At 42.8% G+C, this 17,441-nt stretch overlaps 1 protein-coding gene across 1 annotated transcript; it reads right to left on the reverse strand.

The window, feature by feature from the left end:
- Positions 1 to 11,249: 11,249 nt before the first annotated feature.
- rpl3 (ribosomal protein L3) lies at positions 11,250 to 17,426 on the reverse strand. Its single transcript, XM_084072675.1, has 10 exons — positions 17,379 to 17,426; positions 16,617 to 16,809; positions 15,021 to 15,189; positions 14,541 to 14,676; positions 14,104 to 14,290; positions 13,718 to 13,878; positions 13,528 to 13,629; positions 13,332 to 13,427; positions 12,199 to 12,318; positions 11,250 to 11,372 (listed from the first exon to the last, which is right to left on the reverse strand). The coding sequence occupies exons 1-10, from the start codon at positions 17,379 to 17,381 to the stop codon at positions 11,328 to 11,330; spliced, it is 1,212 nt and encodes a 403-aa protein (XP_083928801.1). The 5' UTR covers positions 17,382 to 17,426; the 3' UTR covers positions 11,250 to 11,327.
- Between the last annotated feature and the right edge of the window lie 15 nt (positions 17,427 to 17,441).

Raw genomic sequence — 17,441 nt, forward strand, 5'->3', positions numbered from 1 at the left:
ATTCAACAATGTTCGCTGTGTTCCTTAGAGTGAATGGCAGAAAAGTGAGAATGGGTCAGATTGTACAGAGAGTGAAAGTGGTTTTATTTTTATTTATTTATTTTTATTTGCACAGGGTCGTTTATGGGGTTTGGGGCACTGAAAGGGAAAGGGGAGGCATTTGTGAAATAACGATGTTTTCATGGTTTCATAAGTTATTGGTTTGACAGTTGGCCCTGCAGTTCTGTTGGAGCAACTCTCCTAGCCAACCGCTCAAACATACACCTTTTTTATTTGTAGACATTTATTCATTGGTTTATTTTTTTGCATTAAAACTGTGAATCGTTGCAGCTTGGGATTCAGTAAGAATTAGCCCAATCTGTAAACTCTAACAAAGGTACTATATATATGTATTACTTTTATAAATAAATTATTACGTTAATAATCAAGAGATACGGACTTTACTGAAGCAAAAAAAGAAAAAAAAACTAAACTAAACCAAGTGCTGTTGGTAACATGAGAAAAGACTCTTTTAGTATCTGTTCGCTTGAAGGTTGAGAACAAGACAAGGTATGGTAGGTAGCTATACCACACCACACACCTACTGATGCCACCAGAGACAGACGCAAAGCAGTCAACAGTTAGAAAAATATATATTCTTTTAATAGAACCTTCTCGTCTTTTTCTCAGTCCCTGTTCGCTTTCTTTTTTCGGGGGGGGGGGGGGGGGGGGGTCGTTTACGGAAGAGTTGAACCCCTCAACAGAAAGAACCAACAAAGGGGTCATGGAGTTCACAAAGACAAGACTCCAAATACGACTTCTACAAATAAAGGAAGGAGGAGAGGGGAAGGAAAAGAAGAGGATGACGAACAAAACAACAACTTGCAAAAAAGGCAAGCAACAAAGTTAAATAAGAAATAGTACATGAGAAGCTAAGTGACTCACAATTTCAGAAATTAAATGCATGCTATTAAATTACAGCAAATCTGCTCTTGAGAAACTTAAGTTTTAAAGGATAACGATTATATGGGGAAAAAAGCAAAAATGCTAAAGTATAATGTTTTCATGTGTATTTTAATTTTCCTTTCTTTTTTATTCATGTTTTTCTTTTATGGGACAAACCAAACAATCTACATTGAACAAAACTGCTTTTTTAAATGGTTTGGTTAATTTATTTATAAATATATGAATATATGTATGTATGTACTTTATTTTTTTAAATTCACACAGCCTTAGTCATTTCTTTGTTTATTTTTTATTTTTGATGTGTTGTTCAAATTGAAAATGAAATCTTTAAAGGTGCCAAAACCGAATGATCCTATACTTGGATGCATCAACTCCTGATGAATAAAATACAAACCCTAGGGGGAACAAATTACCCTGTTTTGCTGCGTTTCTCTGACATACACTTACCTTAAACACCCTTGTGCTTGTCAGAAGTAAAAGATGCTCTCTGAATGTAGCACATGCACTTACAGAGATCGGCAGAAAATGATGGGAGTCCCTAGCTGTGAGTGAATATTTGTATGTGTCTACTATTCAATATACTGAAATGACATCCTTTGAGTAGACAACCTGGTTTTGTTGAGTGGATAGTCTGGATACAATAGAGCACCGAAGTCTGACATAATTTACACATCCTACCTGGGTCGCGTTTTTTTCCCCCCGTTCTGAATTCCCATAGACGTGTTCAATTTCGCGTCAAATAAGAACTGTGTTGCAAAAATAAACAAATGATCCCAGCGGTTTGACTCTTATGGATATGAAGCATCAACTGACGGTGAGAAAACGCTAATGTTACTTCCGCCGAATTAATAAAAATGTTGCCAGAAACAGACTGTATCAAATATGAGAGACTGACTATCATAAACGATGCAGAGACAGTAAGTTTGTTTATTTTTGGGCCACAATTCTTATATGAGATGATTCTAAGATGACCCAATGTTATTCTCCATAGAGATATTACTTTATGACCCAGGGGATGAACGAGTGACGTCAGGACTTCTGTACTCTATAGATGGATACTTAAGTGGACACTATCCAGGAAGTTCTGTGTATGTGATCCTTTCTGCAATCCATTGCAACTAGGTGTGATCTAGCTAAATAAATAGGGTGTGATTCTCCAGTGGTGTAATCTATCAACTCATCTTCTGCAGCATGTCTACGAATGGAAACACGCCTTTGTTTAGTGTGGAATAATTGCAGATAATGAGTAAACGTCCTTGTCAGCACGGCAATTTGGCATTTTCCCCCAACAAATGTTTTAACCCATTAAGACCTGAAGCCGATTCTACAAATGTCTTCTAAATCCCAACAGTTTTCTAAAAATGTTTCTATATCAGTGGTTCTCAAACCTTTTCATAATTGTCAAGGACCCCTTGAATGTATGTTGGGCCACAGACCCCCCATCTCAAAATATTTTGTTCCAGTGACCCCCAGAAGGAAAGATTGGAGTTAAAAATGTTCGCTTTAAAAGAATACATATATTCAAAGATTTGCACACATTTTCAACATTTTTCAAAAATAGCAGATCTACAAAAAAACGAAAATTATTAAAGAGGTGGGGAGACAGTGAGACCCCTGTTATTGAACAAAAAGTTTTGTTTTAACCAAAGATATCACTTACTCTCACTTTAAAATGCAGTGTACTGAGAAGTAGACAGTATGGCCATTTCACCTGCATTCCATGCAAGCCCTACTGGTTGGATGATTTTCACAGAACAGAGGATCTTAAAGCGATAGTTCACCCCCAAAATGACGTGTTTTCTATTGATTAGTCACCCCATGGAATATTTTTGTGAATTTGTCACATTCCTAAGCCAATAATTTGAAGAACGGCAGCGGTTCCGGTAGGAGACACAGAGAGTCTCCTTTGTATCTCCTACCGGAACCGCTGCCTACCAGTCCGCTGGACTGGTCATCAAATTATTGGCTTAGGAATGCGACAAATATATATATATATATATATATATATCCATGAATTCAAGTCTCCATGGGGTGACTAATCGATAGGAAAAAAAACAACAAAAAGAACTTTAAAAGAGCAGAAGACGAAAGAAAGGTGGTTATATACCAGTGAGTTATATACCATGCCAAAGCTCTCTGAAAATATCCTGCATGTTGATGGAAGATTACTTGCAAGGTATTTCATCAAAATTATGTTGTTATGTTTTAAAGAACCTTAGGCATAGCTCTCATGGAATGTCATGGTTCTTTTATACTACCACTAGGCACAATTGTTTTTCTCTCTCTAAGGTAAATGCCATTGAAGACAGAGACAGACAGCATTTAAGAAAGATACTTTCATTTTTCTAGGAAATGGACAAAGAAATACAGGTTTGCAATAGCACCCGCCACCAGGAGCATTTGGCTGGGGCTTTTCCTGTAAAGAGTAGATCCAACACCTTTCTACACGACCGCTCTAAAAGCATCGCATTTCACAACCTAGAATACTAAAGTGTGTGGGAGCCAGTGTGTTTGAGTGTGTGCATGTGCATGCATGTGTGTGCATGAATGTTCCGTGTTCTGTGTGTTGGGACACACAAAGTGAACCTATTTGTGAGACAAAGGGGGCTCATTCTCTCTTGCAGTGGTCTGTGCATTATGTATATATACATAATGCACAAACCATTGCAACAGAGTATATGTACTGTGTTGTATAGGTGGAGCTGAGTGGGAGTTGAAGTAGAGAGAGGCCTTTCCATCCATCATTGTGGGGGATAAAAGGTGATTCAAAGCAAAGGATAGCTTTGTATGATATGTAAGCTTCTTTGAAAGTGTTCTGGCTCTGGCTCATGTTCATGTTAGGGGGAAGAGGCTAGCAAATTAAAAGTGCAAGGTGAAAAAAGCTTCCTGATAGCCAAAGTGCTGATATCACAGTTCACTGTTATCGGAGTTCAGTGACACAAGCTGTTCTCCATAAATGTCAGCAAAGCACCCTAAATGAAGTCTTTTTTATGTATTGCCATCTTTATTCAGAATTTATAAGCAGTGCCCATTTTACAAGCCTAGATGTGTCGAGTGATATCTAGTGATGCTGGTATTCCCATAAAGGAATATATGTCCCTGGTAGCCACCTGAATGTCAAATTTCTGTGTATTAGGATGGAACCAGTCTCTGGTTTATCTCTCTTGGTTCCATCTCCCCTGCTGTATACCTACCGTCTTATCTCGCATGGTTGACAAGGCAAGATAAAAGTTGCCTTTGTCCTTAATTTGCCTCTCTTAAACAGTCTGTCGTTCTCCATCCCCAAGTGGCTCACAAACAAAACTGTCCCTTCCCCCACCGCACTTTATTTTTTTCTCACCCTGTTCTCATCTTCCTCTCCTGTTGGCACATGCTCTCGTGTCTCTCATCACAAAGTCTGCCCCCCCCCACTCATCTCCTGTACTCTTTCCTACACTGTCAATGTTAATTTAACTCTAGCAGGTCAATTTGTATGCTCTCAGTTAAACACTGAGGAATGAGGATTCTACTGTGTAGTATGTCCTCATCTCCCTCTGTGTTTCACCCCTTCCCATTTGTTTTCCTTTCATCATACTTCATGTCTCTGAGTTCAGGGGAACAACTCACATGAATGGGCTGTTCACATCCCTGCAGTCTCATTGTCAGCAATGGGTTCGATGATCGATCTTATCAAATTCCAAGTTTGTAGTGGGACTGGAGACTGGAGTGGTGTGGGTAAACCTGTCTCATGCATGACATAACTATTGCATTTCTGTCAGCGTCCACTATCAGTGTTATATCGGATGTTCCATAGAAGAACTATGCATTGCAACATTACGATGCAGTCTAGTCTGAAATGGCAAAATCTATCTTTTCAAAAAGTGTACAAAAACAGTGATATAATCTAATGAGTGTAATGTGGTGCAAGTCACATTTGGCTGTGTTAACAGTTATCTGCCTCGCAGATCCATTGACCAGACAGGTTAGGAGTTGAAGAGCCCTGGTCCTTGCAGTCCTCCCCTGCCTTCAAACCCTGTCCTCACAGAGGAGAGGGGAAGCCGGCTAGAGCCGATAGTTGTAGCGAGGTGCGTGCCCTTGAAAAGTCGAAGACTTTTCTTGGCAGACTAACAGAGTTGGATATTCCTTCGTGACGTCACGGAGGGTTAGGGGGGAGCTCGGTGCTACGCTAATGCTTGCTTGGCTGAACGCTGCAGCACAGCGCCGTTTGCAGCCAGAGCAGGGCCCCAGTCTGCAAGGCTGGATTTCCATTCGCTCTGTCGCTGCAGGGTACCAAGTGTCATTTGTGAAATGGAACAAAGAGGAGAGATATGGGGACAGGGGAAATCACTTCTCACATTCTAATTGTGTGTGTGTGTGTGTGTGTGTGTGTGTGTGTGTGTGTGTGTGTGTGTGTGTGTGTGTGTGTGTGTGTGTGTGTGTGTGTGTGTGTGTGTGTGTGTGTGTGTGTGTGTGTCTGCCCACTCTCTACCTCTCTTTCTCTTGTCCCTTCTTTCTCCTAAATACCTGCAATTCAAAGTGCAGCAAGATGGGAGGGATTAACCACACCATGTCCCTGTTCCCCAGCATATCTCTCTCTCTCTCTCTCTCTCTCTCTCTCTCTCTCTCTCTCTCTCTCTCTCTCTCTCTCTCTCTCTCTCCCTCTCTCCCTCTCTCTCCCTCTCTCTCTCTCTCTCTCTCTCTCTCTCTCTCTCATTCCTGGTGTGTTGATCAAAGTGCCCGGTATGTCTCTCTGCAGTGCTGTGTGATCAAGGGAGTGTAGGAGGAGAGGAGGTGGTACTGTATGTATCATGTGTATGTTTGTGTGTGCATGTGCATGTGAGTGTGAGTGTGCATGTGTGTGCGTGTGCATGCGTGCATGGAGGGGTGGGATGGGGTGGGGGGTTTGAGGAGAGGAGGCCCGAGGAACATACTGTCCCCTTCTGGCTGGGAATACTAAGAGCAACACTCACTGCTTAGCCCGGCTTTGTGTCTGCAAGGTTACATAACCCCACATCAAACCGACAATGACCTTTCTTTGACTTTTATCAGCCAGCAGCATCCCAGGACAGAGTACTGCCCCATGGGACTCAGGCACATCCCCTTAAGTCTTCGCCGTTAAAGCCAACTTACGATAAAAGAGGCTAATTCATACTTCGTTGTATGCCGAAAACAACTGATTTGAAAAGCGACAGTGCGACAACACTCATATGATGATGAAGTATCAGTTAGGCTTAAATGGTCACAGGGCTAAATTCCACTACATCACTCGTGTTGTGTGTCTCTCTCTACCCACTCTGAAAAAAGAGTTACTAATATCAAGTAAAACTATGCTTTAATGCTTTTAAATAGTGTACACTTATATAGATGTATGCACACACATAATCTGTTTCTGTAAGTATACACGTGTGTGTGTGTGTGTGTGTGTGTGTGTGTGTGTGTGTGTGTGTGTGTGTGTGTGTGTGTGTGTGTGTGTGTGTGTGTGTGTGTGTGTGTGTGTGTGTGTGTGTGTGTGTGTGTGTGTGTGTGTGTGTGTGTGTGTGTGTGTGTGTGTGTGTGTGTGCTCAGCTGACCAGAGTTGCTGACAGCACTGACCCCAGGTTATTTTTGGGTCATGCAGAGTTACAGAGCTACAGTGCTATAAGCACAGTCAATGCACTGAAGAACACCATCAGGGCAAAATGAGTCTGAGTCAACAAATCACATCACCATCAGTGGAGATAAAATACATACAGATTAAGAATATAAAAAGGGAGAGAAAAAAACATGAATTCAAGAAAACTGCAAGCTCTGTGGTAATTATTTCATGCAATAATAATAAGCTTTTAAATCTAACCCTGAATAGAAAGCAGTAAAAAAAAAAAAAAAAAGAGGGGTGGGGGAGATAAAAGAAGTAAAGTAGGCTACACAACACAAATTGCTCTGAGATGCGTGAAGAAAAAGGACCACTCTGCTCTGCCCTCTGGTGGTGTGATGGGATAGTGAATGCAGGCCCACTCTGTCAGCCCAAGGAACGCTGTGTCCATGAACGGGCTTGGAATACTGATGCCACAGTGCAGGGGTGCAGGAGCTGCAGTCTGGCACGCTCAGGCAAAGACTAAAGGGCTCATTTACACTCTACGACCGTGTTGCTCGATAAAGAATTTTTGCTGAGCGACATGGTCATAGCATACCTGCCAACCTCAGACCGTTCGATAACAGGAGATTTTTTTCCCAGGGGGGGGGGGGGGGGGGGGCTCTTGACCACGCTGGGCTGACATTTCCCAGGAATTCTTTAACAGAGTATAATTTGGGAGTTTGACACTTTTATCAGGCTTTAGGATCCATTAAAAAGTTAAAATTAGCAATAAAAGAGTCTTGGGACTCAATACCCAAAGGAGAAATTTGATGTCTCCCCGGGAGCCGGGACCCAAGCCTCATAGGCCTACCACAATGCATACATTAGCATACATTAGGCCCCAGACCTGCTGTCCTTTTACACATTTGCCTTCCGAAATTGTTAGCGATTCAAGCCAAAATACTGGACCTCTTGTTGTGTGACCAGGCTTTTTTGTCAATTTTTGAATGTGTGTGTGTGTGTGTGTGTGTGTGTGTGTGTGTGTGTGTGTGTGTGTGTGTGTGTGTGTGTGTGTGTGTGTGTGTGTGTGTGTGTGTGTGTGTGTGTGTGTGTGTGTGTGTGTGTGTGTGTGTGTGCGTGCGTGTGCGTGTGTGTGTGTGTTTTCACCATCAGACAAATCAAGTAAGAATATAAGCCATGACAGCATACCCTAAAACTATTCAGCCAGACAGCCAGATCAAATAAAATACACTTCACCTAAAGTAAACCATGAGAGATCCATTACACTCCAGCCATTCCTGCTCCACACCACAACAAAGAGAGGTACATTTTATATCAGTCTATAAAAAGAGAATTCCTCTCTTGCTGCAACCAGGTTGCATAATGGGAGAGAAGAATAGTACACAAAAAGCAAAAAAATACACCATCGGTCCAGTAGCTACAACTGAAGCCTGTGGCCTCCATCAATGTGTAATAATCGTTTTGTTGTGTGTGGTCCTCCCCGACAGTCTGTCCCCTATCAGACACCACACACCATCACAGTCAGTTCCCTCACTTAGCTGGGAAGCCCAGCACTGACTCTCTGCCAGACTGCCAGACCTGGACACCTCCTCCACCTAACCCTGCACACACACACGCACGCACGCGCACACACGCGCACACACACAAAGCTATGTGGTAACATTCATGCAGGCTAACACATGGGGATGCATACTGTGACCTGCTCACATACAAAGGCAAAGACACATACTGTACAGCGTACACATTTGCTTCCTTCCTCTCTCTCACGCACGCACGCGCACGCACGCGCACACACACACACACACACACACACACACACACACACACACACACACACACACACACACACACACACACACACACACACACACACACACACACACACACACACACACACACACACACATCAAATGCTTGGCCCACCTCTCTGCTGTCCCAGCATGCACCCTGGTTACCTGGCTCCAATCCCACTAGCAACAGCTGCTACCTGAGGACTGATGGACACTGGTCTGCAGGATACACCATTTGAAACAGTGAACACACGCACAGGCACAATCTTGTCCACATGCACACAAGCGTGCGCACATACAGTACTGTGCATCATTGGTTCTCAAAGTGGGGTCCAGGGGGGTCCTTGAGGGAGTTCCAGGGGGTCCCCAGCTAAATGATGGATAGGAACTAAATGGACCCTTATGGGTCTGTAACTCTGAGTGTACAAATGGAACCAAATGGCATTTGGTTCCATTTGTACACTCTCAGAGTTAAATTAACATAGATTTTACAATATAAATTGAGGTCCCAGAGAAAGAAGTGCCATTAAATGGGGGTCCATAGCCTAATGCATGTCAAACTGGGGGTCCTTGAATCATAATGGTTGAAAAACACTGCTAGACTCGTAAAAATCTTCTTTTATGGGGGTTCTTGGCACATATTTTCAAATAAGGGTCCGCAGGCTATTAAGTGTGCATTTGGGGATCCTTCACATGAAAAAGTTTGAGAAGCACTGCTGTACTAGCCTGGGTGCCAGCCTGCTTCGCTACGTTCGGCGGATTTTTTTTTCTCTCTGCGCTTCTCAGTCTGGAATGCACCCGATTGACTCGTCTTTCAGAACTACACAGGAACTACACAGGAACTACATATGTTACGTTCGGCAACGTCGTTGCTGATTGGATGTTGTTCAAACGAATGACGAATCAAAACGATCACACCGTTTTTTTTGTCCCGCCCCGCACCACAGACCAATCAGAAGCCACGGTAGGTTTGGAACCTTGGCTGCTGTGTCCCGCCTCCTGGAGATAGGAGGCATTCCAGACTGAGAAGCGCAGAGAGAAAAAAAGTCCGCCGAACGCAGCGAAGCAGGCTGGCACCCAGGCTACTGCTGTACATGCTCATAGACATGCAATACTAGCAGTTATGGATCATTTGAATTTATGCAGAATTTAACTAATAGAGTTGAATGGTGCAGAATGACACATTCAATGTTTGGAGTTGCTGTCTTTAACAGCTATACAGACTTGTGAAAACAGACCCTATGGCATTGGGGGAGCAATTATTCTGGTCATTTTGGACAATTAACTTCCATACTGTAGAAAACAAATGATGTATGAGGAGCTTTGTGTGTGTTGGGACTGTCCCTGGTTGTGCTTCTGCAAGGCTAGGGTTAGTAGTGCCTGGAGATTATAAAACAATGGAGCCACCTCCATGGGTCTGCTCTGGCCACAATGACATACTGCCCTTCTCCACTCTTCTTTTCTCAGATAGCTGCAAGCAACACGGTCATAAACACCTACATATATTATACACACAAACTATAAATTAAGCTTCAGGCCTGCGTCTAATGCATGATTTATGCTACAATGTGTTGTCACACAACACATTGTAAAGCAGGCTTCACGCTTCTCTTCTCCCTAGACCAGGGGTGCAAATGTTTTCAGCAATGAACCCAGAAATATCAGTCCATGCTTGTAGCAACCCTAAACCAATGTAATATTAATTCATGATAATTGACAATTTTTTAACAATCAAAGTGAGGATAGTCTAGTTAACACATATCGTCCCTATATTCAGGGAAACCAAGCAACATGTTCTGACTAAAACATGGTATTCAGGCAGTTGTTCAAGGTGTGCTGGTCTGCTCTTAAGGTACATCAATAAATGCTTGTAACAAAACATTTCCCTGAATTCGCTGTTATGTTCCATGTTAGATTTAACCCATAAACATTAAGGTTTTTTTTGTTACTCACTGGACTTACTTACTGGATATCATACTAAATGTACAACCCAATAGATATCTCCCAAAGGTTTGTTCAACATTACACTGTTTTAGACAGCACACCACACCACTTCTTAAGGGGATGGGATAAAGCATCATTCTATTATATCATCCCATTGAGGTGGTGAGGCCCTTTTCTTTCCTCACTTCTGTAGAACTGCTTTGGTTGGGAAAAAGACAGAAAATCGCAAAACGCTGCTTGATGGAGAACAATTGTCCCCGAGCTTCTGAGGCGTTAGGTTAATGGGAAGTGAGAGAGACCTTGAAAATCTTCATGAAAATCCACTTTTCTGCAAAGAGTGCGGAATATTATGCAGAGTTGTCTTGCAAAGGCATTTTGAGGGACATCTGAATGACTCTCATGGCCCCTCTTAGGGTCCCTCTCATTACCTGCTGAAGTGGAGACTAATGTTTTGGCAATGATGCGTCAGAGGGTGAGACTTATTACTGTACAGTGGCTGCCTTAGTTTTGTCTGACGTCAGCCAAATCCTCAAGGACACACATATGGCCAGTTAATGCCATGTTAGCTCAAAGGAATGCATATGTGGCCACACTTTTATATTACATGTTTTGGGATTTATGGAAACAGTTTATTAAAACTCAACTATCCGTTAGCAAAGTAAACATTATTTATATATCAAACATTAGTCTCCTTTATGCCCAACATTGCTTTCAACTTGTCAAGACACCTGACCAAATATTTGTTTTAATGGCTTCTACAACAGCACCAATTAAGTACCTCTGCTGAATTAATTATTGACCAGCTGTCATTTGCAGCACTCCCAACATGCTGACTCAGGTACAACTACAAGGTTAATACTGACCAAACTCTCATCTCACGGCTTGAGGCAGCCACCAAAGATGTCATCCTGAATCAGACAGTCCTCATCACGTCACATTCCTCATCATATGTCAACCATCTAAAATTGATTTGACCACAAATATAAAATTGATTTGACAACTTAAGAAAAACAGTCTTTGTATGTTTTTTTGTTGTTTTTAATCAAGAGGTGTACTGTATGATTACATCAATCCAGCACAAAAGGACAGGGGCTTCAAGCAGTCTCTTCCTTGACCAAGCGGTCCTTCTTGAGTGGTCCCTGTAGAAAGAAAAGACAGTGTCAGTCATGCACAGACAAACTATTTTGCAATTGACCAACAGTTGACCAAGGAGGCGGTGTTCCCAGAGAGTGAACAGGGAGCTAGCACAAAAGGGCACTGCTCCCCTGCCTCACTGGAGCTCAATCTGGCACTGGAATGGAACCCAAGTTCATAATGAGGTGTGAACCAGGTTACGTTCAGTGCTGTGTATATCAGAAATATGATACTAGATGTTAACCGTTTATAAATATAACGGATCGAGTAACATTTTACCATCTAAATACATGAATGCCAGCGAAGATATACTGACATTTTAAATATCATTGTATGTGCAGTCACTAGTGATGCTTTTCCACTGCATGGTATAGGCGTAAGTACCAGGTACTTGATTTTTCAATGCAAATATCCCCTCAGTGTAGCTGGTAGTCAAAGCGACATCCAACCCTCTGCGTAGGAGTGCTTAAGCACATGGAAACCATTTCACCTATCCAGTGAAAGAAAATGTTTCCCATAACATGGAAGGCAGGAAATCGGCCATGCCATTTATCATTACACTTCCATGCAGTTATAGAGTCAGTTGTTGAAGCAAATGACAAATCAGTGGTGTGCAGACCTTCTAGCATTAGCTCCTCTGAGGTGATACAAATACAAGGCACTCTACAACTTTAAGTTGAGAGAGAAAATATATATATACATATACATATACATATACATATACATATATATATATATATATATATATAGTTGAACTAGTACCATGCAGTGGAAACGAGTCATGGAGGTCTCGAAAGCTGCTGTGGTGCAATGGAAATGCATTAGTCTTACCATAAACGCCTTCTTTTCCTCTGCAGTTTGGAAGCGACCATGTCCAAATTTGGAAGTGGTATCGATGAACTTGAGGTCGATCTTCTCCAGGGCACGACGGCTTGTCTGCACCAGCAGAGACTGAAAAGGGGGGTAAAAAATAAAATGTTAATACATTTCGCCAGCAGAAACAGCATTAAGAGGGTCAGTAGTTCAAGCCAATGGGTAGCGAACAATTTAAGATCCTCTGGGTTTTTGCACCAAGAAACGGCAGTCCAGATAAAGTGTTCCCAGAGAGTGAACAGGGAGCTAGCACAAAAGGGCACTGCTCCCCTGCCTCACTGGAGTTCAATCTGGCACTGGAATGGAACCCAAGTTCATAATGACGTGTGAACCAGGTTACGTTCAGTGCTGGGGTTGCCTGTGTATATCAGAATTATACTAGATGCTAACAGTTTATAAATATAACATAGAGTACTGGATTTCTGTTCACACCAATACTAATTTTACCATCTTTATACATTAATGCCAGTTTAAATGTGTTCAGTGCTGGGGTTGCCTGTGTATATCAGAATTATACTAGATGCTAACAGTTTATAAATATAACATAGAGTACTGGATTTCTGTTGACACCAATACTAATTTTACCATCTTTATACATTAATGCCAGTTTAAATGTGTAGCTATACATACAAAAGTCCTGCTCAAGAGATGTAGAATTTAGAGTCGGTTACTGAAATAAAATCTTAAGAGTTATTCATTAACTAAACCTGGGGATTACTTGAACAGTACATCAGCCAGACCCTGGGTACAGCTGTTCAGTCATTTTTAAGAAGATTCTGCCAAATACCATAACATTTAGATCAATTACATTTTAAACCTTCATTAATATGAACTCACTCATGTGAGAGTTCACCCCACCCCCCATTAAGAGGTTAACATAGCGTAGTCATGAATGTGATTCTACAGATTTCTGCCACTAAGCGCACCAAACCTATAAGTAACAGATTTTTGCTATGCCATGATTTTATGCCGTGGATGGACTGCAAGAACATTGGTGCAAAATGTTAGTTTAGTGGCTGCTCAGATGTCCAAGCTTTTAAATGAAAGCAGATTAAAGATTTGTCCACTCATGTGCTTGCATCTGGTCTCACCTTGCGCAGAGTGAGCACCCTCTTTTTGGTCCCGATCACACAGCCCTTCAGCATGATGAAATCATTGGTCACCTCTCCATAATGGACAAAGCCTCCCTTGATTGAAAATAAATGAATTTAAGTTAGAACAAGTTGAAACAGGAATGTGACATACTTGCTGACACACTCTAATATACACACACACACACACACTCACCATGGGGTTGATGCTCTTATTGGACAGATCATACTCTGTAGAGGCATTGTTCTTCACAAGCTTTCCATCTTTGTTGTGGAAGCCCTGGCCGATCTTGTAGATCTACAAAGAGGAGATGGTTAACACCTAGAACTCAGATATGTGCAATTTAGAAACTCAATGAGACACCATGACGAATGGCGTTACCCACCTTCTTGTTGATTTCTGTGCGGTGGTGGTAGCCCTTCTGACCAGCACGGGCCACAGAGAAGGCCACACGGGCAGGATGCCAGGCACCAATACAGGCAACCTTGCGCAGACCACGATGGGTCTTGCGAGGAAGCTTCTTTGTGTGCCAACGGCTGGTAACACCTACAGGGCAGAAGACAGGGAAACTTTTATTCTTGAGAAACTTGCGTTTAAATCAAGCACTATTGACACCATTACCATGTTAGTCAAATGCTTTGATGTATACGTTAAAGCTCCATCTTAACAGCAGGCATCTTACACATCATTACTGCCATCTAGAGTGCAATAAATGTTCATTGAAAATATAGGATATCAAGAAACGACACACCAAGGATAATTATGACATACCTTTGTATCCGTGACCCTTTGTGACTCCAATGACGTCAATCATCTCATCCTGGGAGAATACTGTGGTGATCGGTACGGCCTGTTCCAGCTTCTCACGGGCCCAGTCAACCTTGTCAGCGATAGTGCCTCCGTTGAGCTGCACCTCCATGAGGTGAGACTTCTTCTGCCTATGGGGCAGTAGGCGCATCTGCATAGATCAAAACACAGAGTCAATACAAAGAATGCCCATAAGAATGACACACTAATCCCTGTAAATACAAGAGCTTGTGGTGTCAGAAGGAAGGCAGCGGATTTGTCTCCTCATGTGGGTCGGGCGCCATGCCTGACGCTGTTTCCGTGGTCTCATCACATACACACAAGGGGGAGAATAGGACTTGATAATACAATGTACCGGAGGGGGAGAATAGGACTTGATAATACAATGTACCGGTACAAACCTGAGTGTGGGCTAAGACACGGATGACCTGGCAGTACTTCTTCATGGATGCAAAGTCCTTCTCCAGCTGCTTCTTGCCATCATCATCCTGCCACTTTTTGCAGTACTTGGTGAAGGCCTTCTTCTTGGACTTGTACCTGTGAGCATGCAGCGCGACCGCAGTATACAAGAGAGAAGCACAGGTTGGCACAGGTCCTTCATAACCACAGTGGGCCAGAGGAAGAACACAATGCACAGCTGTTCACCCTTCCTCCTTGGGAGGAGGAGACGGGCAGTCACAGCTTTTAAACCAGGAGGTTTTGGCTCATGGCTCGGTTTCTAAGAAGCACTTTCCACCGGCCAGAGGAGCCCGGAGCTCATCAGGCCACGAGGCACCTGAGCGGAGCTGCAGCAAGGGGCCACCGTAATGTTAAACACTTAACATTTGCTTCAGGTATTCCTTTAAAATATTTTGAATTTAATTATGCTCAAAATTACTCACCAGTTCTTATAGAAGCGACGCTTGCACTCATCACTGATGTGCTCAGCGAAGATGGTCTTGAAGGAGCGCAGGCCACGGGGGGTCTGAACGTAGCCCACAACACCAACCATGATCATGGGAGGAGTCTCCACTATGGTCACGGCCTCAACCACCTCCTTTTTGTTCACCTCTGTAAAACATACGGCCTCGAGTCATATACACTTATCAGATTTTGAAATGCATCCTCAACCGTTACGATAGACTGCACTCAGTACTCGACATTCATCAAGGGCTACCAACCCACTATGTCCGCCCGTCGAGAAGCTTCATCACAGACAGACCACCATGTTATAGAAAATATAACTTCAGCTACCTCTCGTATTCATTAAAGGTAGGGCAAGTGATATTTTTGGGTTTTTTTGTGATAAAAAAGGTGTAAGTACTGCATTCTGATAGTAATCATTGCTACAGAGCGTTTGTTTGGTCACAGGGGTCTCACCAGCTCTTTAGTAAACAGAATATAGTACAGTTTCAGGAAGGTGACAACATTTAAGCCAATCAGGAGAGATCACTGAAAATGCATTTTCTATTTAACCCATTAAGACCTGGAACACATCTGTGTCACTTTGATTTGAGCTAAAAAGCATTATTTTACACTTTAGCTATTTTTGAGACATCGTGAAAGTGTGCAAATCTTGGAATATATTGTTTTAAAGCAGGGATGGGCAACTGGCGGCCCGCGGGCCGCATGCGGCCCGCACCCTCACTCAATGCGGCCCCAGGCCAAAATCAAAAAAAAAAAAAAAAAAGTTTTTTTTTTTTTTTTTTTGGGCCAAAAATGTTTTAAATTGTTTTTTGGCCAAGTCTACACCTGCAACCACACGTAACTTCTACTTTATTCTTCTTATTTCTTTGTATTGGTATTGTTTGTGTTGGAGCGCCTCAGTGCGGCTGCAGAGTTCATGTGCAACCTCTTTCAGAGAGAGATAGAGACACTAGAAACTCTGCTGGAGACACAAAACAAACTGTGTAGACTTGGCCCTTTGAAATAAAATGTATTTTGGCCCCCCCCCCCAAAAAAACAAAAAACTTTTTTTTTTGTTGCATTTTGGCCCGAACCGGCGCACCGCCCCCGGACCGTTTTGCCAATGGGGGGGTTTTTGTCAACGGTGGGGGGGGGGGGGGGTCCCTGCCGATAAACAATGCGGCCCCCCAGAGTGATTGAGGAAATTTTGTGGCCCTCACCATCTACAAAGTTGCCCACCCCTGTTTTAAAGCAAACATGTTTAACTCAAATCTTTGCTTCTGGGAGTCTCTGGAACAAAATATTTTGATAGGGGTCGGCGGCCAAATACCTATTATTTTGGGGGTCTTCGACATGAAAAAGTTTGAGCACCACCGATATAGAAACATACGTTTTTTCAGAAAACTGTTGGGATTTAGAAGACATTTGTAGAATCGGCTTCAGGTCATAAAGGGTTAAGAGCTGGAGAGACATGGGAGACTCCTGTTACTGAACAAACACTATAACACTTATTTTACCCAAAGTCAATCACTTACCCTACCTTTAAGTACTCCCATTTACTGAATCATGTTTAAAGTAAAAGCTGCACTCACTTGAGCCAGGTCGGTCGACCTCACGGACAATGTGGGTCATGCCAGCCTTGTAGCCAAGGAAGGCAGTCAGGTGGACAGGCTTGCTGGTGTCATCCTTGGGGAAGCTCTTCACCTTGCCCCGGTAACGCTTGCACCTCTTCCGGGGCAGAAAGCCCAAGGAGCCGTGTCGTGGAGCCGAAAACTTACGGTGAGACTGTGAACACAACACAAGGCCAGTTGTTAGTAACAAAGCTCGGGGCACACGTACAGTAACTTTTAACAACGCAATGCGCCCGCACCCACATCATTATGACACTAGTCTCCGGCAATCATGTAATAGTTAGGCCTTTCTTCACCATTTGTGTTGAAGCTAATTACATCACCATATGTCAAACATCCGCAGCAGCCTCGTGTTGAGACGTCAGCCTGACTGAAGGTTAGCATTAGCAAGCCTACTGCTGGGTCGTGACTTTCATTGCGCTTGTGATACAAGCACGTGTTTTTTTTAACAACATTAAATCACTTAAACTAGTAATTAGCTGCAAGATAATTGTCAACAAATTAAACCTCAGTGGCCTACTCCTAGCAGCCATTTTGAACCTCTGTATAGCCGGTGTGGCTAGGCGCGCATCAGGAAAAATATGTAATTCAATATGTTCATGGCATCAATATCTACACAGGCGTGTTAAGCGCCTAAGGTATACTACTTTAGAATTCGAACACAAATTAATACACAGAGGATGGTTTAGATAACAAACAGATGGCTCTCCGCAACATGCTCACCATTTTGTCTCAAATCCGACTGAAAGAGACCGTGAGAGGGGAGGAGACTGACTTTATACAGAA

The sequence above is a fragment of the Gymnoscopelus microlampas genome (assembly GCF_963454915.1).
Source record: "Gymnoscopelus microlampas genome assembly, chromosome: 11".
Lineage (NCBI taxonomy): Eukaryota > Metazoa > Chordata > Actinopteri > Myctophiformes > Myctophidae > Gymnoscopelus > Gymnoscopelus microlampas.